The sequence below is a fragment of the Neodiprion virginianus genome, chromosome 4 (genome assembly GCF_021901495.1).
Source record: "Neodiprion virginianus isolate iyNeoVirg1 chromosome 4, iyNeoVirg1.1, whole genome shotgun sequence".
NCBI lineage: Eukaryota > Metazoa > Arthropoda > Insecta > Hymenoptera > Diprionidae > Neodiprion > Neodiprion virginianus.
In genome coordinates, this window is record NC_060880.1 from 38,611,498 (window position 1) to 38,638,830 (window position 27,333).

At 37.3% G+C, this 27,333-nt stretch overlaps 2 protein-coding genes across 4 annotated transcripts; one reads left to right on the forward strand and one right to left on the reverse strand.

Moving 5' to 3' along the window:
• Window positions 1–1,890: 1,890 nt before the first annotated feature.
• Window positions 1,891–7,787, forward strand: LOC124302141 (SET and MYND domain-containing protein 4-like). Its single transcript, XM_046757966.1, has 9 exons — window positions 1,891–2,706; window positions 3,149–3,293; window positions 4,411–4,595; window positions 5,536–5,743; window positions 5,806–5,927; window positions 6,017–6,385; window positions 6,463–6,664; window positions 6,745–6,960; window positions 7,343–7,787. Exons 1-9 carry the CDS (start codon window positions 2,340–2,342, stop codon window positions 7,671–7,673), a joined length of 2,145 nt encoding a protein of 714 aa, XP_046613922.1. The 5' UTR covers window positions 1,891–2,339; the 3' UTR covers window positions 7,674–7,787.
• Window positions 7,788–9,315: 1,528 nt separating this feature from the next.
• On the reverse strand, window positions 9,316–26,893 carry LOC124302142 (Y-box factor homolog). Of its 3 annotated transcripts, XM_046757967.1 has the most exons (7): window positions 26,711–26,893; window positions 22,974–23,037; window positions 20,041–20,074; window positions 18,969–19,553; window positions 15,305–15,538; window positions 13,452–13,508; window positions 9,316–12,786 (listed from the first exon to the last, which is right to left on the reverse strand). In XM_046757967.1, the coding sequence occupies exons 1-7, from the start codon at window positions 26,769–26,771 to the stop codon at window positions 12,742–12,744; spliced, it is 1,080 nt and encodes a 359-aa protein (XP_046613923.1). In that variant the 5' UTR covers window positions 26,772–26,893; the 3' UTR covers window positions 9,316–12,741. The 3 variants fall into 3 exon arrangements, with proteins under 3 accessions (XP_046613923.1, XP_046613925.1, XP_046613926.1); XM_046757969.1 differs by lacking the exon at window positions 13,452–13,508; XM_046757970.1 differs by lacking the exon at window positions 15,305–15,538 and having other exon boundaries at window positions 26,711–26,875.
• Window positions 26,894–27,333: the final 440 nt, after the last annotated feature.

Sequence of the window (27,333 nt, forward strand, 5' to 3'; positions counted from 1 at the left end):
TAATATCTTAGAGTTCATATCAAACAGTTTTTTTAAAGACACCTTTCTTACTGAACTTTTCTAGTTGCTATAACCAATGAAATTTTTCTCAATGTACATATATATATACGATTTAAAAATCCTGCAATGTCTTTTCGAAACTTGCAATATTCATATTTTGAATTTACTTCCGGCGTGATTATTGTTTCGCGATTACCAATTTGAGCCGAATAAATATTTTCGTAACCGACTCGAAATAACTTCTAGCCTACCTAACGAATTTTTATCAATAATATTAGATGCAGTGAGTTATATTTATCAGCCTACATCGATCTCCTTACAGCTTTATCGCTAATACGAAATCAGCCTGCAAAACTTGATTGTAACAAATGAACATTTTATGAATGACAGGTAATAATCATTCGGTTGAGAAAGAATATTGTCACGTTTTAAAATAATCGAGAAAAGGGTTGTAAAACGATTAGAGATTCGTTTTTCTGATCCTTTGATCCGAATTTGATAACAATTCGAAAGCTTTTACGCAATCTCTCAAGTGCTTGTAAATCTCTCAAGTTTATACCGAATGATCCCTCATTCTCACATGTTGCGACATATTTCGAAACCTTCTGCAATCTCTGTATTAATAGAACATACATGTGTATTTATTTATCAAAAATTCTGTGGCCGTAATTTTCAGTACAAATCGGGGCCTCGGAACGGAGAATTTTTTTTATTTCGCCGGCTCGAAATACGTTAAAATATGAGGAAATTATGTAGAAACAGTACGCAAGTGTTTAAACACAAAAACAGAACGTGTTTATTGAAATAGAAATACGCTTCGAAGAACTGCTTCTCTATAAATATATTACAAGGACACACAAAAATGCATTTTTTTTCTAATCAAAGACATTTTTAGTTCAATTGTTTATTAACACTCGAATATGAAGAGAAAAAGATGTTTAAATCAACGGAATTGATTTAGTTGGTGGAAAAGTCATTATTTTGTGAAAATGAACATAACGTATTCAGCATAATAAATTCTGTCACGACAAATCAACCAAACGAGTTATTTAAACTATACGGTTGGTTTGATTGAAAATTTGATAGTTCCAAGTCAATGAATATAATTCGTATAACAGCAAGTACTTTTCTTAATTCAAATGTATATATCAGTCGAAATAGCAAGAAAATTCTTATCAATGCAATTAATTCAATGAATCTATTTACAATCACGAATAAGTTAATAAATTTAGCTTCTTTCGGATATTTTGTTGCTCGAAAATAATTGATCAAACATTTATTGGATCGAAAAGTAGGATATTCAGATTAACAAAATGATTTTTATATTGACTACATAACACAAGTCGTTCAACTTAATATTTCGTTGACTGTACATCCTCGTATATGTATTGAATAATAATTTGTTCAACAAAACAATTTTTCATTTAGTTCGTGCAACTTATATATTGTTGTAATAACTGAAAATTTAGTTGATCATTGAAACAGTTTTTCTCCTATTCGACAACTTTTTTCTCTCCGTGTATAATACTGTTTCTATACACAAGTTTCTTTTATTTTTTATAGTTATTTCGAGCAGTCAAAGAACTGATGAAAAAAAAACAGAATTCAGGATTCGTGTGTCAAATTGGTGATAAGCTCAATTTCTTTTATTAGTGTATCCTGCGTCTTTGAAAGTTCAAATAAAAAAGGGATTCGAATGAATTTATCTCCGAAAACTAGACCAACAATTTTTAACACCTGACGAAAATTTCTTTATCGACTTTCGATCCGGTTTCCTAGATCCGTGAGAGGTAATTTCAAACGGGCAGAAGATGTCTCTGGAAGTCTGGCATCGTGAGGGAATTCAAAAATAGATCTGGATTAGCCGTAGAGTTGGGATCGTCTAAAATTACATCGCACGATGCTGACCGGGACGGCCGGCAAGAGAGTCGAAAGGCCGTCAAGAAGTGAGGCAAAAGTGATTGTTCGGTAGAGCGTTTGTTCAATTGAGGGTAAATTACAACGGCATCTAGAATTCGATGAAAAACGATAATAAAGAAGACTTCTTTGGTATTTACCTGCGGTAAATCGAGCTCCGAAACAGTTTAATATATCCTCCTTCAGGTGAGACGTACACGTACGCGGTTAATAATTGTCTGTACGGTTGATTGTAACGTCAATCGGTTGAAATAAGTAACATACGCATGCGAAGAGAGGGTTTCACGGAAATTTTTACTCCAAGCTTAAATAACTCGCCGTTCGGTTAATCGCTCGAATCCGTTTGGGTTTCGCCGCATTTCGAGGCGACTAATTGTGAGTGACCGCCGCCGGATGATCTATCGATCAGGGGGAAGATCGTCATGTCCTCAGAGGATCCGGACCCTTTCTACCGCGTCCGATGCTCCGCGGAAACGCTTCAGTCGGGTAGCAAAGGGTTTTTTCGCGAGTTCAGCGAGGCTGTTACAGAGGCCGCGGGTCCAGCATGGATTTCGAAGATATTCGGGAAGCTGGAGCGCGATGAAGACCGGATCAGGGCCGTCTTCACCGACCCGAAGGTGAGCGACACCGTCCTAGGGACCCTCGGACACGTCAAAGAACTCTACAGGGACAAGGACGCCGCCATTTCCCGCGGCAAGAGACTCGAGGGCGCGTTTTACGCTGCGGAAAATTACCACAACAGGGCTTTGCTTCTCCTCAGCCAAGCGGTCCTCAGGGCGCCTATAAATGGTAGGGCTCAATGACGACAGGGATAGGAATGACCAGAAATAATCAATTATGTTTTCCCAAACAGCCCGTTAAAGTCCAGGAAAAAAACTGGGTTAGATAGCGTCAAACTTTTGATTCCATTCATAGCAAAATGGAACACTGAATTATACGTATTTTTGTTCAAACAAATTGTGCTAAAAGTCGTATTTTGAAAGACCGACTGCGACAATCGATTCTACGGGAAAAATTATGAAGAAAATTCATGTGAGATTTTTTCATTAGAATTGAATTTGTCGGTGTGATAGTTTTTATAACGAATCCGCTTATAGATTGTAAACCTTGCAAAAGTGTAATTGTGGACACACATTTTTTTTCTATATATCTGTATCAGCGTTAAACTTGCTGGTCCGGAGAATTATTATTTCACGTGCTGGTATTTGCAGGAAATTTGTCCAACTTTCAGGGGTCGAGAAATCTGTCGACGGGGGATTCACCCTGGCTCTCGCTCTCCTCGCTAGAGCCGACGTTTTCCTTGCCCAGAGGGAGTATCTCTTCGCTCTGAAGGACATCAAATTGGCTGCTTCCGAAGGAGTTCCTGACTCCATGAGGTTATCTAATAATTTTGGAACAGAGTGGCCAATCAATGTACAACGGAAAATTCCCTAACATTTTTCATGTTTCCCCGATCAAATTTGCACTTTGTCTCGACTCTTTGCTTCGACACATTCCGTGCTTAAATGTGGAAATGGACCGGCTCGGCGCGAAGCAGATAGGCAACCGGAGTTACAATTTGTCATTTCACGAACGAAATTGTAACTCCGGTTGCCTATCTGCTTGGCGCCGAGGTTGTCGATTTCTACGTTTAAGCACGGTATACGGATAATCACGTTTCTTAACAGTTTTTCAGTACTTCCATAAACATTGAAATTGAATATCCCGTTCACTATCAGAAAATATAAAATCGCGAAGGCCGGACCAGGGTTCGTACGCACAGAGAAAACCGGGAATACCTGGAAAAGTCAGGTAATTTCAGTTTCCAAAAAGGCTACGAACCCTGCCAGTGGTAGTCATGAAATTTTTATTTTCATCGTACATACGAGGGGTTGAAAATGCAAGTGGTGTGAGTCATTTAGGACCTTAATGGTGATTCGTTCTAGTTTGAATATAAACCTAATATTTCAGCAGCAGTAATTTTGCATTGTTATTAAGACATGGAACAAAGTAAGATATTACAATTTTCCTGACACCAGAATCGCTAGTATTCTCAATTGCGAATTCTTTTGTTCTGAGAAATTAAGTTAAACTGAGATAAGCTACTTGCATAATTCTTAACCTCTCGTACAGTCACGTTGTGATTAATACCGTTAGGCTGAAAGAGAAAATCTTGAAAAATTATGAACAGCTAATTCGAGTTTTGAAAGTAATAATAATTGAAAGATGGAAATTTAGCATTGAACATCAGGTGGTATTTGTTAAAATTCCCTTACATTTCGTGGTTTTCCCAATTTTCTAGACGGGTGGCGACCCTGGAATTTACTATCCAATTCGTTCACCCGCAGTTCACTTCAGAAGCGAATTTTTCGTCAGTTGCGATTTGGTTCTAGGCGAACTCGAAAATTACTTGAATGATGCATTTCGAATAGCAGTCTAAAATAATGTAACGATGCCGTGCTTACCCAGGTATGATACATGCAGTTGTTGAAAAATTCAGTTTTTTTTTTACAGATCGCAACTTTACCGGAAGATGGGAGTTTGCCAGAGAAACATCGGCGAATCGGAGAAGGCGAGAGTGTGTCTGGAGCTCGCTGGGCGATTCTTGGGCCCGGAAGCAGTGATCGAGAGAGAGACATTGCTGAAGGAAATCGACGCGCTCCGAAGTCCGGTTCAACCCGAGGAACCGAAACCCGAACGTGAGTAAAATTGTTGCCAACTAAAAGTGGATGTATTCTAAGAATCGATGTAGGTTCTAATTAATATTGGTATGATAGAAGCGAAATATCCTCGGAATTTACACGGTTTGAAGAACACCAGTTCGCTGTCCCAAGGAGGGACAAAGAACGAAAATGCAGCAATTTGCCGCGCGTGCAGCTTCGCGTAATATGCCTATAATATATATATATACCGTAGAACCTCCATTATTCGAACAATTAGAACAATGAACAATTTATTTATGACTTCATTCAACCATTAGCATACATAAATGTATTCCACTATAACTTACGTTCCACTTTAAATGATTTCGATATAAAAATATAAAGAGGGCCTAATCGTAAGAAGATCCTTCTGTGTGTCGGGCGTTCCACGACGGTCAAACTCATTTGTTTCATAGTAAAATAATCAGATCAATACAAAGACAATTATAGAAAAATTCGTGTTAGGCTGGATATCAAGTTGAATTTTGTATGTACACTTGGGGACAAGAATCTGAGACAGCTAATTTTTTACAGTTATGTTGGCAACACAGAGACACCTACAGCGCCATTGTCGGCCGAGCGCGAAACTAACTCGATCTCAATAAACATAATACAACCCATGACCGTCGAATCTAACCTTAAAATACCGCGGGGATGATAACTTGTCAATCTAACAAATTAGATTAAGGTTACATTTGACGGTCATGGGTTGTATTATGTTTATTGAGATTGAGTTTGTTTCGCACTCGGCCGACTATGGCGCTGTAGGTTTCTCTGTGATGCCAACATAACTGTCTAGTGTAAAAAATTAGCCGTCTCAGATTCTGTGTCCCCAAGTGTACCTAAGTCAGGAATTCTAAATGCCTGGTAATGGTTACATGTATTTCAAAAATTGATTTTTACATTTGTTATGCACATGAAACATTGTTATTGCAAGCGAGGACTCCGCAGCTGACCGGGGGCCCGAATCCCTCGTATCCGAGACTCTCAAGGCTTGTGAAAATCGAGGAGACGCCAACTGCCGGAAGACACGTGGTGGCCGCTGAAGAAATCCACGTCAGCGAGACTTTGGCCGTTGAGCCTCCTCTGGCCGCCTGTCTGGTTCCCGAAAACTATGGATCCCATTGCCAGAACTGCTTCACAAGGTGAGTAGTTAAAGCCGATTTTTACTGGCGCAAAAATTAATTATTATTAAATTAAAAATTAGGTTGCGAGCTCCCGTCGGATGCCCGACTTGCAGTAGCGTTGCCTTCTGCGGTACGAAATGCCGGGACGAAGCAATGGATAGTTACCACAAGTTCGAATGCAAGATCATCGCTCTCCTGATAGGTAAAGTTACCGAGCAGCTCTCTTTCGACTTTACGTGCAAGGATCGACTCGACTCGCTCGATTTTACCTTCGACTATTCACCGTACCAGGGTCTGGGATGAGCGTTCTCAGCACGGTAGCCTTTCGGATGATCACCCAAGACGGACTGAAAAAGTGTTTGGAGACGTACAACAGGGAGATGCAAGAGTCTACGGGGACAGTTGCGAAGCTGAGTAAATCTGCCAGAAGACGACAGAGGAAGAAGAAGCTGAAGGAAAACGGTATTGGTGGAACGGATGACGAGCAGGAGACGAGTGGTCGTGATAAGTCTGAGGCGGTCGTAAGATCGACGCATTCGCTGGTCACTCACGCGGATAAAAGACCGGCCGAAGACTTCTTGCACAGATCATTGATGGCCGCTTTCCTTGTCAAGTGTCTTCAGAGAGTTGGCTTCTTCGAAAAGCCGTCGAAGATTAACGGTATAACGTTGTTCGTAAGCGGATTGTAAACATTTTCACTGCATTCTGTTTCTTAATTTATGTATACAAATTTTCAGAGCCACCGAGCGGTGAGGAAACTGCTATAGGAGCTCTGCTGCTGCGTTATTTACAATTCCTGCAGTTCAACGCGCACGAAATATTTGAAACGCGTCTTGGTACCGAGCACAAATTCCGAGGAAGTAAACAGTTGTATATAGGTGTTGCCATTTATCCATCAGTCGCTCTTTTCAATCACGATTGTTACCCTGCCGTCACGAGGTGAGAGCGGGATACATAAACGTTGAAATAAAATTCACTAGAAGCGTTGTGCTTTAATTTTGATTTCAACTTTAAACAAGGTACTTCGTCGGGAAAAATATCGTTATCAGAGCTACGCGACCTCTGAAGTCGGGGGAACCTGTCGCTGAGAATTACGGCCCTATTTTCACAAAGAGAACCCTTAGCGAGCGTCAGAGATCCTTGGCATCCAGGTACTGGTTCAGGTGCCAGTGCACGGCCTGCAAAGAGGACTGGCAGACCTTCAAGACTTTGACAAATGATTCTACGCGGTTAAGGCAAGTTGAAATACAATTTGGCAATTGTTACTTATTTCGAAGTAAAATATCGAATTTCAAACGCTATTCAGAAACACCAAACTGTCGGATCTACGACAGAGGATCATGGCTGCCGTGACTTGACCATTGTCGCCATTGGCTCACCTCGCGACTTTGGACTCCAAATGTTCGCGATCAGAGCTCAAATTGGTCAAAATGTTGGTGACAACAAGTTACTCGTTGCCTGCAGAGTCGAAAGACGCGTACAAGCTTTATTTTCTAATCGTTGTACACCTATAAGTCGCGGAAAGAATTCTTTCGCGTATGAAGTCACGACACCATTTGGTAGATTCTTTAAAAAAGTGATCGAACAAAGTTGACTTTATCCAACACGGAATTTCAGATGTCCAACGGAAGGTTGCAGTAGAGGTTTGGCGCAGCCACGAGACCCGAGCAAGCTGATAAAATGTCCAGGTTGCCAATCGAAAGTCAGTCTGGAGAAGCGTCTCGCCAGTTTACGGGAATGCGAGGCAAAATATACGAGAGGATTGGATACCATGGAAGCTGAACGACCCGAAGAAGCAGTCGAAGAGCTAGCGAAGGCTATCGATGAGTTTCATCAGATCGCACTTCCACCTCACAGAGACACGCATCTAGCACAAATCGGAATTGCCGCGTGCATGGCGGATTCCGGGAACACGTGGACACCTATGAGGATGGAAAACGAGACTTAACACGTTGTTGTACGAACTTATATATTCGTAAAGTAACAATGTACGACTGCTAGAATTTCTCGTTTTTTTTATATACTGGATGTAAAAAGAAAACTATAAAGCTGATCTGCAAAATGTGTTTGATCATTTAAAGAAAAGAAATAACATTATTTTTAAATGTTTTCAAAGCCTGATAATATATTCTACAGTAATACGGTATTTTATTTGTTATAAGCAAGACGGAAAATTATCAGGATGCAAAAAAAAAACTGGAGCGGGAGTAAAAACTGGAAACAGGAAAACGTGAAGATGAGGTTGGTATGGCGTCTTAATAAACAGAGGGAGGTAAGCGACATGTGAAGGAAAAAATTTGCAAAATCTTCGTTTCTTTTTCGATTTTTTTTCAATTGTTTATTTTTTATAATGCACATGTTTCGTGAAAAAATCAAATTTCATATATGAAATTAGCTTTAAGGGTTCAGGGGGAGGGGAAGTATAATTATGTTACGGTACAAAATTCAATGGGCAAACGGATATTAATAGCAACCGTTAGTTTAAATTCATCATCATCATCATCATCATCATTATCGTCATCATTGTCATAAAACGGTGCCAGTTCCGTAGAAAAATGATTTAACAAATTTTTGTTCAAAAAGTGAACGTTTTTGACTCAGTTTTACATTTTTTTCTCTTTCATTTTTTTTCCTTTTTTTTTTGTTTTTGTTTTTTAATTACGTTTCATTAGTTTCAAGTTTCCAGTTATCAAACTCAAATCTAACTAATTGACCGTTGCAGTATTATTGCAATCATTGTGTAATATATATATATATATCGATTACATATTATACTCAATTTACGAAGTTGTTTTTCGATTCAATGTTTCTTTTTTTGCTTATTTTCAAAAACTTTTCCTGCTCTTTTTTGTAAGTTAATAGACTTTAATACGAATTCTTTGTGTTTTATACAGTTGTTGACTTTCCTTCTTCCACGCTTGATTCGTTAATATATTTCTTACAGAGATGAAAAATTAGGTATATTGAAGAAATTAAAATGTAGCCGTACTTGCCGGAAAAGACATGGTCTTCTTGCCGAAAACATGAACGAATAATATCGTCAACGATTTTACAGGCATAGTATACTCAGTGTCGCAAGCAAGATTCACTGCTTTTTCACTGATCCGATAAATTATCATAGCACTGAGAAAAAAAAAAAAAAAAAAAAGAAAACGAAAGAAAACTCGAAACTGCAAACACCGCGGGCTGATTAACATTTCCACCAGTAATCGCGGTACTTATAGTAATAGATATACAACGCTACCGGTAAACGTGTACATTACATGTAGTTAGCAACTTGGGAGATTGATTTTAAGTTGTTTGGTTTTGCATGTTTTTTTTGTTTTTTCTGTTCACCTGTTTTGTCTTGTATTTTTCACCAGGTTAGGAATAGGATGGGTATGGCAGCGGATAATATCAACATTATTATACCTTATCCCGATGTTTATGTGTGTGTGTGTGTTTGTTTTGCATCTTTTGGCTTCTATAATAATTGTTGTTCAATTTTTTTCTGCTTCAATTTCATTTAACATATGCATTGTTCTTTTTTGTATAGTCAGTTAAATACAATTGTATCAAGAAAAAAAATTTCGTCTCATTTTTTTTTTTTCTTTTTCTTTTTCTTCGTGTAAGCTTTGATCTTACATACGTCTACGGTGCTCGGTTGACTTCGCGGTTACCCTCTGAGGTCTCTTTTACTCTCTTCCTCTTTGTATTTCGCCCTGCATGCATATTTCGCAAGCTTCATTACCAGACCTACTAGCAGCGCCTACAATTAATCGTGCCTTCAAACATTAATAATAATTTCAATCAGTGAAAATCGAATTACTAGGTAAAATATCATACTCAACGAATACGCGAGGAGCGCTCCTAGTTTAGAATGTCGAAGCTTTTTGGTAACCGCGGGTTCTTCATAAATTCCAGCACTCTCTAGATATTAACTTCGATTATTATTATTAATTTTTTTATGATTATTTTTTTCTTATTTTCTGTTTTTTCTCCTCACATTTTTCATCACCTTATTATTATTCTTCTCTTTCTTCTTCTTCTTCTTCTTATTATTATTATTCTTGTTCTTCTCGCAAATAATTATTAACACACAAACAAAGATATTATGCACATCACAAGGACTCAACGAGCTGTGTATATAACAAACGACGACACTAACACAAAACGTATCCTTTTTTTTTTTTGTTGTTTTTTTTCAACAAATCTTTCGTGGGGGTATTTCCTCTTATTTTTCATTCTTACACAGCAATGTGTTCCAAACAATATTCGCATATACTGACGCTTTAAACGAGGTGTATATATATGTTCAGGATCATGAAGTACGTCGATATAATTTTCTACAATGCGGATTGAACGAGATCGAATCTTTGCAAGCGGTAACTTTAAACAATACGACAATGGATTTATAAGGAAAAAATAGTACGAGGCAAAGATAAAATACTACCCTGGTGACTCTTGATTCGTCAAAGATTTTTCCAACCAATAACTTCTTTCCCCTACTTAAAGTGATTTTGTTGATTGGATGAAACAACGAACGTGACTCGTACGAGAACTTGAGAATTGAAAAAATAAAATAATATTACACACAATCTTACAATTATCAGTAGAAATGATACACTTTATTGTTTTATCTTGTTTCCACTTTTTTTCCATCACTTCATATCGCAATGTACAAATAAAAATTTTGAAACAAAGAATCTCGGTATAAAGATTGATAAAAGAACAAAAAAAATTCGCGTATAGGAGGTAATTGAAATATTCGATCCAGAGGAAAAACAAGATGTAAATTCTTCCATCTTTCTTTCTTACTTCTTTCTCATAATAATCGTTTAAACTCCTGTCTTTCCGTGAAAACTTCTTGCATGCGTCGATGCCAGTGATTGTTATATGTACATTGAGGGGGAAAAGAAAAAAAAAAAAAAAAAAACTTAGAAATTTCATTTGCATTTGCTAGTTAGTAATAAATTGTTACACATTTTCAAGTACAACCCACTAGGGGTAATCATTATCGTTATTGATTTTATTTAATTTTTTTTATTGCTGTAAAGAGTTGTAAAAACATGATTTAACAGTTTTCATTAATTGTTTACTTTTTAGGCAACAATCGCAAAGTTGAAAACTACGCATATTGACGCAAGTGGAAGAAAAATTTACTTAATTTACAAATTATCGTCACATTCACGTTTCGTAATAATTTTAGATTAAATGTGTGGAGGTTTAGTGAGTGTGTTAAAATTAATAATTTTTGAACTTATCATTTCTTCTTCTAATTGTAACCGATCGATCGATCATCATCAGCGATATAATGCCACATAGTGTATGTATGAATGTGATGTGTGTTTCAGATCACAGAAAGAGGAAGGGGTGGAAAAAAAAAAAACTAATACAATTATTATCAAACTAATTCATTAGTCATATAAGTCACACGTAGAACTTGGTCCAATGCGTCCGCGAAAAAAAAAAAAAACGTAAAAACAAATCAGGAGAAAAAAAATTCCGTGATAACTTGCGAAGCAACAGAATAAAACTTAGAAAAATAACCATGAAAAAAAAAACCAAAATTATAATTTCATCACATACATGACCAGACAGATATATACGTATATATACATACACATATATACATATATATACCGTGTCCGCAAAATCTTTTATCCTCCTCCAATATTTCAATCAAGTTTAATTCATTTTTGAATTAAAAATGGTATAACTATATTGTTAAGATCGTTATTTGATTATTTCTTTTATTATCGTCATCATCTCAAGTCTTACCGCGCGATTTGACTAAAAATTAACTTGTTATTTCTTCCTCGTTCTTTCTTTTCATCATGCAGTTTACAATTGTACTCGATTAATTTTCTTAGTGAGAAGAAAAGAAATTCATCCCAATCATTCTTCTCTTACGAGGCTGCATGATTAAAAAAATTCAATTCATTAGCTTCTACCCGCAGTTAGGTAGCAATAGTAGTAGTAGTAGTAGTAGTGGTAGTAGTAGTAGTAGTGGTAGTAGTAGTAGCAGTAATAGTATAGTTGGTACATAAATTTTCGCGTAGAGATACAACATGTGTGAAACGCGACGCGAGAGACTTTGTTTGTTGGAAAAAAGAAAAATTGTTTTCATTAATGTTGTCGTTAATTCGATCTCGTGACGAAAAAAAGACAAATTGAAATTCTTATACACAAGATATATCAACCACCGCCTGAAATCACTGAATGGTGAAACTGCACGAAATATTATATGTTTTGACCAAGTTACACAGTTTGTTGATCTACGAACCTCGCGTTGAGCCCTGACTTAAAATTCTTTCGGTTAGTTGTGAAAAAGGTACGTAAAATAGAATACAAATGGCAATAAGTTGATATTTAGCAAAACAATTTTCCTACAACGCATTTAATAATAATAATAGTTCTTCTTCTTCTTTTTATACTTCTTCTTCTTCCTCTCCCTTCTTCTTAATATTACGATGATGTTCGACATCTCCGCTGTGGTAAGATATTCGTATACAATATTTGTGTGATGAAAAACTAAACGGTTATTATAATTACTTAATTGCGCCTTGGGCCCCATCTGTAATACCGCGGTAAAAGAATGGTTCCTATATTCAGTAGATATAAATTCGTAGTGTGTTGTTGGTTTACTGTTACTGTTATTGTTATTTTAACTCGTGAGGGGTGGGAGATTTCTTTTCTTTCATTCTTTTTTTTTTTTTTTTTTGTTGTGTATTTGTATTATTTTTTTTTTTTTTTTTGTATTTTTTCAATAATTGTTATAGTATGTTGTTGTTGATTGTTGTTGCTGTTGCCGCTGCTGCTGCTGCTACTTCTGATGTTTAGCATGATTACTGCCGCTGCACGTTCAACACGCGATTTACTTCCGTTTGTTGTTATTATTATTTTAGTTTCATTTTGTTATAGCTGGTGTTGGTGTTGTTGTTGTTAAGATTTAGAATTAAATATTTTTTAAATCGCTATCACGTCGGATCAAAATGACGGAAGTTCTTCGGAAGATACAGCGGCAATCTTTTCTCTTAAGCAGTGCTTTCGGTGGTGGTGTTCTGCACTGGTTGACTTTCCTGAAAATTGAAGAAGAAAAACGAAATCGAAATAAATAATCAGTAAACAATGATCTTATTAACAATGTAACGCGAAAAGATCAATCTTTCATCACTCGCACAAAGTTCCCCCCCCCCCCCCCCCCCCTCCGTTTTACATCATTTCCGTGTGTTATATACGCATTATACGAAAAGGCAAGGGTGTGCAAACTACTGCGACAAGCAAATAAAGTTAAGCTGTAAAATAATTCTTCTCAAAATGAGAGTATAGAAGAGTCTAATTATACACATATATCTATAATACAGAAAGCAGAAAGATATCGCGTGTTTGACTTCATAGTTAAAGTTCAACGAAAAGAGGATTCGATTTTATCAACATAATAAATGAATACGATCAATTTTATGCGTATGGATGAAAATTGAAGGAACAGAAGTAAATTCATGTTTTGCTTTTAGAGGAATTCCTGAATGTTATCAAAAGTCTTACGATATTTGTAAGAACAATAAGTATAATTTTCAGCGTAGTGTCTTGATGGTAACATTCTACAAATGTGATACGAGTATATCGTATAGTGTATAGGTAAAGATGAGAGTGGAAAAAATGAAAAAAAAGGAAAAAAAAACACAAGTAATGGGTGGAAAAAGAAGTTGATATAAATAAAGAGAAAAACGAATAGTGAAATTACCTGTGGAGCGGGGGCAGGTGCAGGTGCATCCTTAGGTGCATCCGGCTTTTGCTCCGACTGAAAATAGTACAAAGAAAAAAAATACATGCAATAGTACTGCTGTGCGTGTACGTGTAAAGCGACTACGAAAGAGCGCTAATAATAATACTAATAACAATAACAATAGTAATAACTTAAGGAAACGAAAATTTGTAAATGAGAAACAATGATATTTCAAACAAATAACGAGAGCTATAATTTTATGAAGAACACAATGGCCTAGCGATAAAGTAATTATATACCAACTAAGAAATTACACTACCCTCAATAATATTACCATCTAAGATGAAACTCTAAAGCGGTAGGGGAGCAACGGCAATGAAATTTTATGAAAATTTAAGTAACACATATTTTAAGTGGGTTGAAATGAAAAAAAAAAAGAAAAATTGAAAATTGAAAATAAAAAAAGTTAAAAAAAAAAAAAAACATTATTCCTAGATACTTTCAGAGAATTATATGGGACCTTAATGATGATAGTAACAATAGTGTAATGGCATTGTCAATTTGCTTGCAAGCTGTAGATTTTCTAAATTCTAAACAGCAGCGTGGGTACAATATACCTATAAAAATGAGTCAGGGGAATATGGCGAAAACTTAGCAGCAAAATTAGACGAGCCGCATATGGGAGACGAGCTTTGATGCACTGCAAGATACACATGTAATGCGATGCTTGGAGAGGCAGAGATAGATACACGTTATTATTAACTTAAATGCAGGGATTCGCGATTCTAGTCGACGTGTTTTTTTCGACACGTACGTCACTTCCAGCTTCGAGGTTTCTCCCCTTCTGATCAAGGGTCAATCATTCTTTAATCAATAATTTCTGAGGGATGTGGGAAAATTGTCGCCAGCCAACCACGCTTACCTCGGTTTAAAAACAAATTTGTTCACATCTTGACTATTACGATATTCATTTCGAAATGAATTTTTTTTGTATTTACTTTGCAATCTGTTACGAGTTGGCAAAAATTTTGAATGAAAAAATTGACGCGAGAACTGAACCTGTACTCTTGTCCTTTCTTCGTTCATTTGTCGCAGAGAATTTACCTGAACTTGTTGAATTGAACAGCGTTACAGTTATAATATTTATTTTCAAAGTATCCGGAATAGATTTTATGATATTTCAGTAGAATAAAAATCATTTCTTCAACTGTTGATAGTTTTTTTCTTTTTTTTTTTTTTACATCGATGTTTCAACAATTATTTTCGACAAACTTTGCAATTACCAAAACTAATTTTTTCTAAAATAATATGTAGAAATATTTTTATTTCAAAATTGCAAAAGAATAAAGTAGAGAGTCACAAGGATGTAGATGGAATTATTCAGACCGCGGACTGATATTTCGAAATGACTATTTTTTCAGGTTCTTTCCAATTTGTTTCCGTTACCATTATACGAATATAAACCATCAAATATTCGCGATTTCTAGTCAAAGTAAACTAATAAATATAAGCGAATAGAAATCTTAGAACGATTTCGAAGGAACAACAGATTTTGCAACGTTTGAGTACGCTTGAAATTTTGTTTATAAACAATTTACTGAATTTGTAACGGTTCTAAAGTTACACAACAACTTGTCCCACGTAAAAATTGCATCTTTGAGTTTTCTGTCTAATATAAATAATTCGAAGGAGAGAGAAAAAAAAAAAACAAAGGTAATTTTATTCTTCCTCAATTTGATATTTCAGTTTTTGGCTTCGAGCCGATCAAAGTTCGTTAAACCAAAGTCGGAGGTTGGCTTGCGATAGGGTTACGGAAGCAATGTAGCAGAGGTTGAACGAGGGATTTGCAGGTAGGTTGGATCTGTTAGTACCTTGACAGGCTTGTCGCCGCCCTCAGAGAGGGTCTTGGCTGTAGCTTGTGCATGAGGAGGATCAGCAGGTTTGTTAGCCGCGGGCTGGAGGTTCTCTTTGTTGGCGCCCTGGAGATGGGTATTCGGACGTGGTTGGCGGGGAACACGACGCCTGTAGCGGGGGCGGAGGGGCCGCTGCGAGCCGCCTGCACCCTGCAGGCCCCCCTCACCGGCACCCTCCTCGTCATCGCTTACCTGACAATTGACAGCGCAATTTCGTCTATGCCAGTCACATTCCCAGTCTCGCATTAAAACTACCGCCTACTACGTTTGCCACATCCTTACTACACCTTTCACCCATCGGTTGTTTTTCTCACAAATAAGGATGTACAATTCGTCAACTAATCGTAGACTTCGATTCAACCTTTTAGTACAATTATTCGAGTAACCATGACTTCGATTCATTATTTGGCCAATTATTCTATTAATCGTAACTTCGATTCGTTGCTTTGTCCAATTATTCGATGAATCGTAACTTCGATCCGTTGTTTTGTCCAATAATTCGATTAATCGAAGAATTTGATGCGTTGTTTTGTCCAAAAATTCGACTAATCGAAGAATTTGATTCGTTGGTTTATCCAATTGCATATTCGATTAATCGTAACTTCGATTCGTTGTTTTGTCCAATAATTCGATTAATCGTAACTTCGATCCATTGTTTCGTCCAAAAATTCGATTAATCGAAGAATTTGATGCGTTGTTTTGTCCAAAAATTCGACTAATCGAAGAATTTGATTCGTTGGTTTATCCAATTACCTATTCGATTAATCGTAACTTAGATTCATTGTTGATTTGTCCAATAAATCGATTAGTTCGAGAAAGAAATACGATTAATCGAAGTCTGTGAATACTTAACAAAACGATTAATTAAAGTCTACAAATAACTGGGAAAACGGTGAATCGAAGAATACGAATAACTGTAAAAACGATCAATGCAAGTCTACGATTATTTGAAAAAAATAGAAATCGAAATCTACGATGAACTGATTATTCGTAAAGCTTTATACAGTCAGTGGCAAAAAAAAAAAATAAATAAATAAATTGATAAAAATATCCCCAACCACGCAATATTTGATATGATTATAAACGATTCTTGCAAAAATAATCCTGAATGATTTAAAGACAAAAAAAAACACGGGATTTTCCTCACCTAGATGTATTCCAAATGGGAATATGACTATATCATTGTACCCTGTATGTGTAATAAATAAATTTAAGTTTTACAGTTCTTCGGATTAAAAAAAAAAAAAAAAGACAAGGCATGAGAGATCCCGATTACGAATTCCGATTTAAGAACTGCTGATTCATCTTTTTTGTACATCCATTCAAGACTCGAGGTGATTTTTTTTTACCCAAAGCTGTCAACCTTTTCTATGTAAGTAAAATATCGCATTACGTGTGTAAATTTCTTAAATTACGATACATACAAATCTGTATAATAAAAATAAACTCGATACTTGTGCTCGAGTCGAACGACGATGAATTTTACTGCAAATTGAATTATAGAATTGAGAGAATCTAATTCTTCATTTTATAAGTTTTCTTATATTTCCTTCCTTTCGAATAATATATCTGTCGTATAAAGTGTCCATTTTTCTCTTTTTCTACGTTGATTTAACCGCTTATAATCCGACAGTAAAAGCAACAAACTAAGACACAAAGTTTAAATTATTTCGCAGGTACGAGTAGATATGTAAATTGTGCATAATAATAAAATATAGTAATAAATAAACGATTGTTTCCGAATTTCAATTTCAAGAGTTAATAGTAATAAGTAAATAAATATCCAAACGAGTAAATTATGAGGGATATATATTAGGAAAATAATCATTGTTTTATATATAAGTGTACGAAAGGACGAACAATACTGACATTAAAACTCTGATAATAATACAGGCTTCTACGAGTTAGCGAGCCAAATTTGTTGTAGTATATAGACAGATGTTGTTAAAATCGGTAAAACACATCAAACACTTGTGTTCAATTGATGAATATGCAGAGAAAAATATAAGGCTAGGGCTAGTCCAGTTTACGTTGAAAACTGATGAAAAAAATGTTCTTGTATTTTTCTTTTTTTACCAAATTAATTTATTTGCATAAAATTATTCGATTTTGCATGTTGTATATTGCATATTATTTCAATTTCTCGACGGATAATTTTTGTCTGCATATTTACATATTTATTCACGGCTTGTAATTTATACTATCATGTAATCAAAAACTATAGGCGCAATTTATATTATTGATAAATGCACTATTTGCATATTGGAATATAGCGACATCTATATGTATGTACATGTACGAGGATCAAATAATGAAAGGAAACGCAAACCCGTTGAAATCTGCATTCAAAAAAAAAAAGACCGCTAAAGATTCAAAGTTGTATAACACATGAACCAGCATTCCAAGTACGAATCAAACGCAAAAATGAAGAGTAAATAAACTATCTAAATAATAACTAACCAGTCGAATAACTAACTGAAGGAGTGAATAGATGAAAAATGATGAATTTCATGCCAACGCAAATTTGATCGACTATGTATAATTTGGAGTTGTACTGTTAAAAATCAATACTTTCTTGGCAATTTTACAACGAGATGGACGAACGTCGAGTGTTTTTCGCAAATTGTTACCTTCGTAATTCATGGTGATTCTTCCAGAAATTCTAAGAACAAAAGTCTAAAATTACGAACAAAGGCTTCGATATAGATTTTTCGTCATCATCTTCTGAACAAAACGACACACCAGAGACTGAAATTTAATGAATATAAGTACACAGGATTTGTCACCGTTCCGAAAATGATTTGAAATGAAAACTAGTTATCCAAGCTCTTGTTCGTAAATTTGTTTACTTTTTTGAAAGTTCTGTTTTCTTTCACTTTGAATTTCAGAAATATCACCATACTTTACGAATTCATAGATTTACCAAACACCGAACGTACGTACGACGATCATCCCGTAGTAAAATTGTCGAAATATTAAATTAAGACCAACAAGCTACGGAGACCTGTACAAATGAAACACAAAGATACGAATCAAACAACGTGAAGAAAAGAAAGTTAAAAATCATATACTAAAAAAATTGTAATCAAACCCGAGACGATCGTTCAATATCGACGGCATGAAACACGCCCAGTAGAACTAACAAAACGATGCGTGATTCGAGATGGTGTGAAAGAGTATGCGGTAAAAGTAACCAACGACATTAAAATGTACACTTGGAGACAATGAATCTGAGACGGCTAATTTTTTACACTAGACAGTTATGTTGGCAACACGGAGAAACCTAAAGCGCCACCGTCGGCCGAGCGGGAAACGAACTCAATCTCAATAAACATAATATAACCCACGACCGTCAAATCTAACCTTAATCTAACTTGTTAGATTGACAAGTCATCATCCCCGCGGTATTTTAAGGTTAGATACGACGGTCACGGGTTATGTTACGTTTATTGAGATTGAGTTAGTTTCCCGCTCGGCCGACAGTGGCGCTGTAGATTTCTCCGTGTTGCCAACATAACTGTCTAGTGTAAAAAATTAGCCGTCTCAGATTCATTGTCCCCAAGTGTACCTCGCTATCGTAATAGAGTAACGAGTAATAAAAGAAGTAGCGATCTCTTCTTACCTGGCCATCCTGGCTCCTTGGACGCCTGGGGGGACCTCCTCCCCTGCCGCCGCGGTAATTGCGACGGAAGAATCGTCGGGGAGCTCCACCGCGTCCTCGTCCTCCTCCCCCACCGCGTGGCACGTTGCCTTCGGCGAGTCCCTCGCCGCCCTGCTCGCCTCCCTCACCGGCGTCCTCGCCTCCCTCGCCCTGGTGCTGGTGGCCTCCGGGACCGGAGCGACGCGGCCCTCGGTAATATCCGTCGAATCGACGCCTTGGCCTGTATCGGCGCTGCTGCTGCTGCCCTCCTCCTTCCCCGGCGCTAACGTCGTCCTGGGGCTTCCCGCCCTCGCCCGACTCGTAGCCTTCCTGACCCTCGCGTGGCCTGCGCGGCGGCCTCGCGCCACCTCGACGAGGGTAGAACCACTGACGGTATCCTCGTCGCTTGTCGGCCGCGTAGGGCGAGCCCTTGACCGCCTCTCCTTCCGGCCCAGTCACGTTCGCCGCCTCGTTGCCCTTCTCCCCGATCACCACGTCGAACTCGACCACTTCCCCGTCCCCCACGCTGCGTACAGCCTTTTTCGGATTGTTCTTTACGATGGCCGACTATAGGTATGGGGAGAAAAAAAGAAATATGCCGGTTAGTTCGAGATTAATAGAGTAATAATTTTGAATGTTAAAATAATTGAACGTCATGGGGCTCAAGTTTGAAACGTTACTGTGATGATGCGTTTTTTGAAAAAGTTTGGTCGTTATTTTGCAACTTTGGGATAACTTGAAATTTAGTAAACTGTTAATGTCAGCGTCAACAAACTCAGATATTGTCAATTCACCCCTTCTTCGGGTATTCTAACGGTACAAAATCGTAATTATTGTTTCAACGTTTCTATACATTAAAGTTACTAACTTCAGCCTCGTTGAATGCCGGGTGTCTGACTATTCAAGCAAGGTAGTAATTTTTACTGCGAGAACAATTAAGGGTACAAAAGGTTATCCAAATTTAATCGTAACACTTGATATCCTTTTTTTTCTCGTCAAAAAAACACAGATAAATTAAAAAAAAAAAAAAGAAACAATTAGCAAGACAACTTACTTGATGGACAAATACATCCTCCTTGGTGTCATTCCTGTAACATACAAAATTGCATTCTAAGATTGGTAACATATTGATATACACGTTTAATACATAGGTCTGATAACAAAAGGAGTTTTTTGATTGGGAAAAAATTTAAAAAACTAAAACGTTGACTGCCAACTACGAGGATAATTGTAACATGTTTTTTCTTAAGCTTTTTTTATTATTACTATGTACTATTATTAAAGTTTTGAATAATATAACATGATTAAATCAAATTGGCTCTTTAGACCGGAATCGTGAAAAATTCCGTGGCCGTCAACGTGTTATAAAAACTATTTTGATAAATTAATGTATCTATCGTTTTGAAGAATTTTAAAGCGGTTTATTCGGGATTATTTATTTATTTATCGTCGACCTGAACACTTTCTTATATAGATCGACGATAAATAAATAAATAATCCCGAATAAATCGCTTCAAAATTCTTCGAAACAATAGATATATTAATTTATGAAAATAGTTGACGTCGAACAATTTCAGGCTCGCGTGTAGACGGACGATGATTAACGATATAATACTCATACACTTATGCATATATAGTTATATAGTTGCATGTGAAAGAGTACCGTGGTGTAAAAGCCCGAAAGAGAAAAAGAAAGAGGGAGATAGAAAGAGAGAGAGAGAGAAAGAGAGAGAGATGGGAGAGAAATGCGCAAGCGCATGCAGACACGTCGATTCGAGTCTATAAAGTTAAACTACACAACCACGGAGAGCAGAGAGCCGGGTAGTAGATGGACAATGTTACACGAAGAGCAGAGCGTAGATGAGGGCGAGGACGAGAACGGGGAGGAGGAGGAGAAGAAGAAGAAGAAGCGGGTCGTTGAACTTGTACGCCGCCCACGGCAATATCCGACTACGACGACTATGAGGCGAAAAACGTAATAAGAAACGCGCATGAACAAGAAACGAGCGAGCGTTGACGTCGTTCCGAGGAAATTAGTACAGAGGGGTAAGTAAAGACCGGGTGGGGGGTGGGGGATGATTTTGATCGATTTACATCTGATTTCTAAGCAATTTATAAATTAATTATTCCAAGCTTATGCAGCTACAGATCATTCGATATAATCGTAAAGTTTATTGTACGGGACTTGTAGGTTTCAATTAATTTCACTGTAATATATGCAAAAAAAAAAAAAAAAAAAAAAAAAAATTTGAAGAGCTTTGAATTTAGGAATACCTGCAATTGATTTTAATCTATTTTATCGACATATCGTATCCCCCCCCCCCCTTCTTGTCTGCATTATTCAAACAGATTTAGCAGCACTTTTTTTTTATCTATAGATAATTATTATAATTACAACTGTTGCGGCACAGTAGAAAAAATTTTCCAAACTTCTCTGTAACGTATACGATCATTTCTCCACGTGTATACATATAATATAATAATTTATCGTACCTTGATCTAGTGTGGAGTAAAAAATAATAATAATGATAATAATAATTTGCTTTCCATCATGTCGTGTATCATAGAATAATAATTTGTTCATTTTTGATCATTTTCAGCAAACTTGGAAACTAAAATTCGATTTACAAGGCAAAATGAATTTGAATATGAAAAAAAAAAATAATAAAAAATAAAAAAAAAAAATGACCATCAAAATCGATAAAGAATGGAGTGTGCATAAAATTAGCAAAAAAAATTACACTAGTGAAGGTAGAAAAGAAAAAAAGAAAGAAAGGAAGAAAAAAAAAAATAGGGGCTCGAGAAGAGATTATAGAACGGTACATTTTTTGGCCGAGTACCAAACGGGCAAAAAGGGGCCTAGAAATAGTGTGTCGTTCTGGAAGATCTCAAGCGACGGTGACACGTGGCTGTTAGTGCAGCACGCGATAATCTCTTATCGCCCTTGCACACAAGCCGCATCGCAATAGGAATCAGTGAAATTGGTTTGTTAAACTTTCATTATCTACAAGTAGGTCGCAGTTTCCGCTGACGTTTCTGACGCAAATTCTTTTTTTTTTTTTTTTTTGCCGGTTTACCGCAAAATTTTCAAGCCAAGAAATCTTTCTCTCTAAACATTTATCCCTGTTTTTTTATCCTTCGTTTCTATTTCGGTGAGAATAATTGTAAAAAAAGTGATTTAAACAGATGAAAATAAAAAAAAAATCAAGCGTGACAAAATTCGCCAACAAAAATTGTTTAAAAAATTTTCTGCAGACATAAAAATAAAATAAAGTCTGAATTGAATTTTATTACACTCGTTGATTATTTTGCAGATATTGAATTATCTTTAAATACGTAAATACTTCACTTCAAAAAAAAAAAAAAAAAATACCGCAGAGACATTTTACATAAACGACCGTTACTCGCGCGTTTTGTTGTAAAAAGCTGCGCGACATCCGTCCGAACCGGGAATGAAGCAAAGAATATTCAGCGCGTGTAAATTTTGCAAAAAAATTTATCGCAGTTAAGAGATATGTATATGAAGGTTATTCACGTGAAAACCGTTCAAAATAATAACACATGTAACACGTATATTTCAGAAATTTTTCATCTTCTCCACCGTAGATTTGTATATAATATTAATCACGAATATTTAACACGCTTGCGATATTCTTTGCTTATTCCTGCAGGTTTATTTATATCCACAGAATGATATCTGACTGTACGATCCTCGCACCTGTTGCGCGTTCTTGCTTCCACCGTTCCATGTTTATACGTATATATATATATAAACGTATACTTGCGTTATACATGTGCGAAAAGGAAAGCGAAAACGTGATGCGTATGCGTAAGAAAAAGAAAAAAAAAAAACACAAGTGTAAAAACCGGGAAGCATAAATCCGCCTTCGCAATTTTTTATACGTAAAATTAAAGCACGGGGCGTATGCGGATAGCTGGTAAATAAATAAATCAGTTCGCTGTTAACGAAAAGTTAATTAAACTCACCTGTTGATGAACCCGTAGCCACTCTTCACGTTAAACCACTTCACAGTCCCGGTCACTTTGTTAGCTGAAAATAAATGGCAAATAATAATGGTCAGTTCAAATTCTCTTCATCGTGCAGCGTACGGAATAAAAATTAAAAAACGACGGAGGGAAAAAAAAAATTATACAATTATTTATGAAAATTTTTTTTAAAAATTCACCAATATACTAAAGAATATTCTATTAAAATTGTTTCAAATACGTAAATATATTAATCATTCGTTCATATAGTTTTCATTACGCATAAAATATATAGTGAGGGATCTTACAGCGGTTGCAAATAATAAATAAAAAAAATAAATAAATAAATAAAGACGCGTCCCGACATAAATAATCGGCTGTAACTCGATCATCGCTCGTCAAAATATCTCAATCGTAAAATATTCTTGAAAGTGAAAGATTACACGGCAGTCGGTAGCTTGGTAGTAATTCATATACATACAAACTATTAACTGATGTATAAAAAGAGAAGCTGCTGCTGCTGCTGATACGGTACAGTGCGATATTATTTCATCAGCTGTGCCTCGTACATTTTATAATCGCGAGCTCGTACCTGCTTGTTATAAATGTGTATTCATTCGACACCGTGTAAACACAAACGATGTATTGTAATAACAACAATAATAATGGATTAAAAATGAAAAAAGGCGAAACGGACGCGTGCGAATTATATTGTAAAAGGTAGTCAAGTTTTTATTGCCGCTTATTTTAATGTTAGTATTAATATAAGCGGTTTGTGTGTTTTTTTTTTTGGAATTTTATGATACGTGAAGTGAAAATCGATTGAAAACGTTGACGCCGTAGCATTTGTTAAAATTAGCCAATTTTACGTAGCGAAAATTTCGCGTACTAAATTGCCTGCTAATGGGTATTTATAAACAAACGGACTCGCCGTAACTTTATTTTATACAAAGTTTGAAATTGGGATTGGGACGGAAAAGTACGCATAAGGCGAAATGTTAACTTCTAATCCACGAAAGGTATGTTATTAATAGCGTTTCAAATTCGGGTCATCGCTCGTCTGGAGATTCGATTCTGCATATGCGATATCGAGATACGAAAGAATCACGAGTGAATAAAGCGATTCGAGATCGTAAACGTGATATTCAGATAAGCCGAGTACTCGGATTAACAAATCATAGGAGACTCGCTACTCAATTACTTTGAACGGCAACAATGAAGATTAGCAAATCGAGACGCTGGTTTGCTACAATGAAATTTTCCCACCAGTTGTAATGAGTTGAAAAGTAAGTGTGAGATCGAGACGATAATTTTTTCAAATTCGATATCTATCCCGGTATTGCTGACGTGATAATTCGCGAACCAACATGCCGAACGCTGCTGCAAAAATTACGGTAATGTTAAACGGTGCGTGACCCGATTGAGGAACCGGGGCAGAAAAAAAGAAAAAAATTTGTACGAATATACGAATAATCAGCAACAGCGGTGGAGAATAAATATCACATATGCATATGTATATAAATACACAGGCACACGCGAGTTACATAATCGTAACAATTGTTTATCACTCAACGCAGGGCGGAAGATTGTCTAAAAGCTCAACCAGCTTGTTCGTACTTATCACTTATTACACGTTACAAAGTGTAATAATTTGTCGTTTTGCATTTCTTTAGCAATGCGGTGAGTTGTGCATAACAAGACGATAAACGGGCAATCGGATCGGTGCACCAGTGATCGATGCCCTCGGTTCTAATTGGTACCAAATCAAGACTATCGACATACATACAATAAACGTCTTGGGATAATTCTCGTTTTCTATACATTTCAAATCATATCCAGTTTCGAATGAATAACGAAAGTTTGACGAATTTGCGATACCTGCGATAGCGACTTGAATATTTCCAATTCAATCGTACTATATTTCCGTAAAATAATTTCACACAACGATTTTCAATATCGCTGTATGGAAAAATATTCACGCATACGCAGATTTTAATACTACGCATGGAGAATATGTTAATCATTATTATTATTGTTGTTGTTATTATTAATAATTATTCTCCAAGAATTCTCCTAGACGAACGATTCGGACGGAAGTGAGAATGGGAAAAGAAACTAAGTGAGTCTCAACGAGTCAGGGAACACCTTAAACTTATTTTAGGGATGATCTCACGTAGCTTCGAATGCAGCAACCATTCGCTTGGGCAGCGTGCTGTTTGGGTGACGCGGTCGGTCAGGAATCGTAGGTATCTTCTATCTCTGCTTGCTTCTTCTATGCCTATCTATAATCCATCTATATATATATATATATATATATATATATACACACACACACACGCACGCACGATTGGGTCTCGGTTAGATTATTAAGGCGGAAGTTACTACGAGAAATCGTCAAGCCGCATACAATAACGAAAATTTACCGACAGCAGAATAAAATATTTCACACTCGATGTCGCATTTATTTGAATAGCTGTATTGTAACAGCTACGTTGTAATGTCTGGAGATATTTCTCGAATGTGTTAAGAAAAAATTGTAGAGCTACATACACGTGACGAAAAGTCGACAACACCTGGACGTCGTCGTTTTTACAAGCCTGAGTTTATAATGCTCGAGCTGAGGAGGATTAGGCCGAAGTAAACGCGGACGATTCAAGAATGAATTCTATTATCTAAACCGGATATATATATATATATATATATATATATAAACGGTTTGCAGAAGGCTAGTGTGAGGAAATCGATGATGCAGATGAAACTGCAAGAAGAGAACCAGTTTTTCGTGATTTTCAGACCGGAAGAAGGCGATAGATGCAGAAGATATCCCGCGGACAATAAACGAGGAGCGTTGTGTTTTTGTTTTCTTCTCTTCTCTTCTCTTCTCTTCTCTTCATTTCTCCCTCTCTCTCTTTCTCTGTCTCTCTCGCCCTTCCTCTCGTTGATGCCTGAGCGAAACGAAACCGTGAGAGGAAACGGCAGACAAAAGAAAAAACGAAGCTAAGAAACGGTTCGAACTATCGGCGCGTAACGGACGAGCAAGCAGTCAATGGCAGTTTCTCACTTAAATTAACGATATCGAATAAAACGTAGGGAAGACAGTTTAGTCGATAATCCGGCGCCCTATACTCGCCGGTGTGATAATACGAACGACATGTGCGTCGCGGCTTAATTACAATCATTTAAGGTTACTAGGTGATCCTTGTACCGACCCCCCCCCCCCCTCCCGTACACGATGTTCCTCTAAATTAGCCAAGCGTACGCCGAAAGCAGAGTGAAATTTGACCTCTGAACAATCGTCGAGGGTTACGGAATTGAAGAAAGAACAAATCGTAACTGGGGGGAGGGGGAGTGAGCGATTGCCATTTCCCGCTAAGTAATGCTAGTAGAGCCTCGCTTCTATTTACCAAATTTATTAAGCCTTGAAGAAAGTTTTCGTTAAAATGCTGCGCTGCGGTGGTGGATAAATCGATGAGGTGTTGAGAAAACGAAGATTCTCGTAACGGGCAACGTTTCCGCGGGATAGGGGTTATAGGGGGGGAGGGAGGGAGAGGGAGAGGGGGGGTTGGGTGATAGAGACGATTCGCTCGCGTTCGCGGCACGCCGGCCACATGGCGAGAAAGGCGAATACGTCTGCTCGGCGCGGGCGCCATTACCCGATGTTGAACGTGGTAGGGTGCCGATTCGTATACGAAACGAGACGGAGGGATATTTTTGTTGAGATTTGAAAATTTACTCACCGATGATCTGCTTTTGCTGTACAGCCTTGGGTTGTTCGGGCTGCTTCTCCGGGTCAGCCATTGTGGTGGTGTTAGGTGTTAAACGACACGCCGCTGCCGAACCTAGGTGTTCCCGTCCTTCTAGTTGTACTGTTGGTTCCCTTCTAATGTTCCCAACATGGCTGCGGCTCCAAGCAACCGGGCAAACATTCTTCCGATCTAACGCGACTCCTCATTGGCTATCCCAGCCGGCGCTCGCCAGGGTCAACCAATCACCGTCAGAGTTACTTCGGCCGGCACACGCGCCACTCACTGGCTTTGATATCGTCGTCACGAACCCCGCCGGCAGCCGGCCGAAAACGATGAGCGCGTCGAGCGTGGCGACGAACGGACGAATCGAGCCTCTTTCCTGCGCTGCCTGTTTCGCTCTTCCGACGATCCGCGTCGGTGCCGCGTGTCGCTGCTTTTCGACCGATGGGTCAAATTCACCTTGCGGAATAATGCAGGAATTAATTTCGTCGATGCCTTCAACCCCCTTTTTCCCGTCCTTATTTTTTACCGCTGATGCGTACTCCGGCCAAATCGATATATCGCGTGTACCTGTGTTTTTCTCGCAAACGCGTTTTGTTTTCCGAGACTCCCCG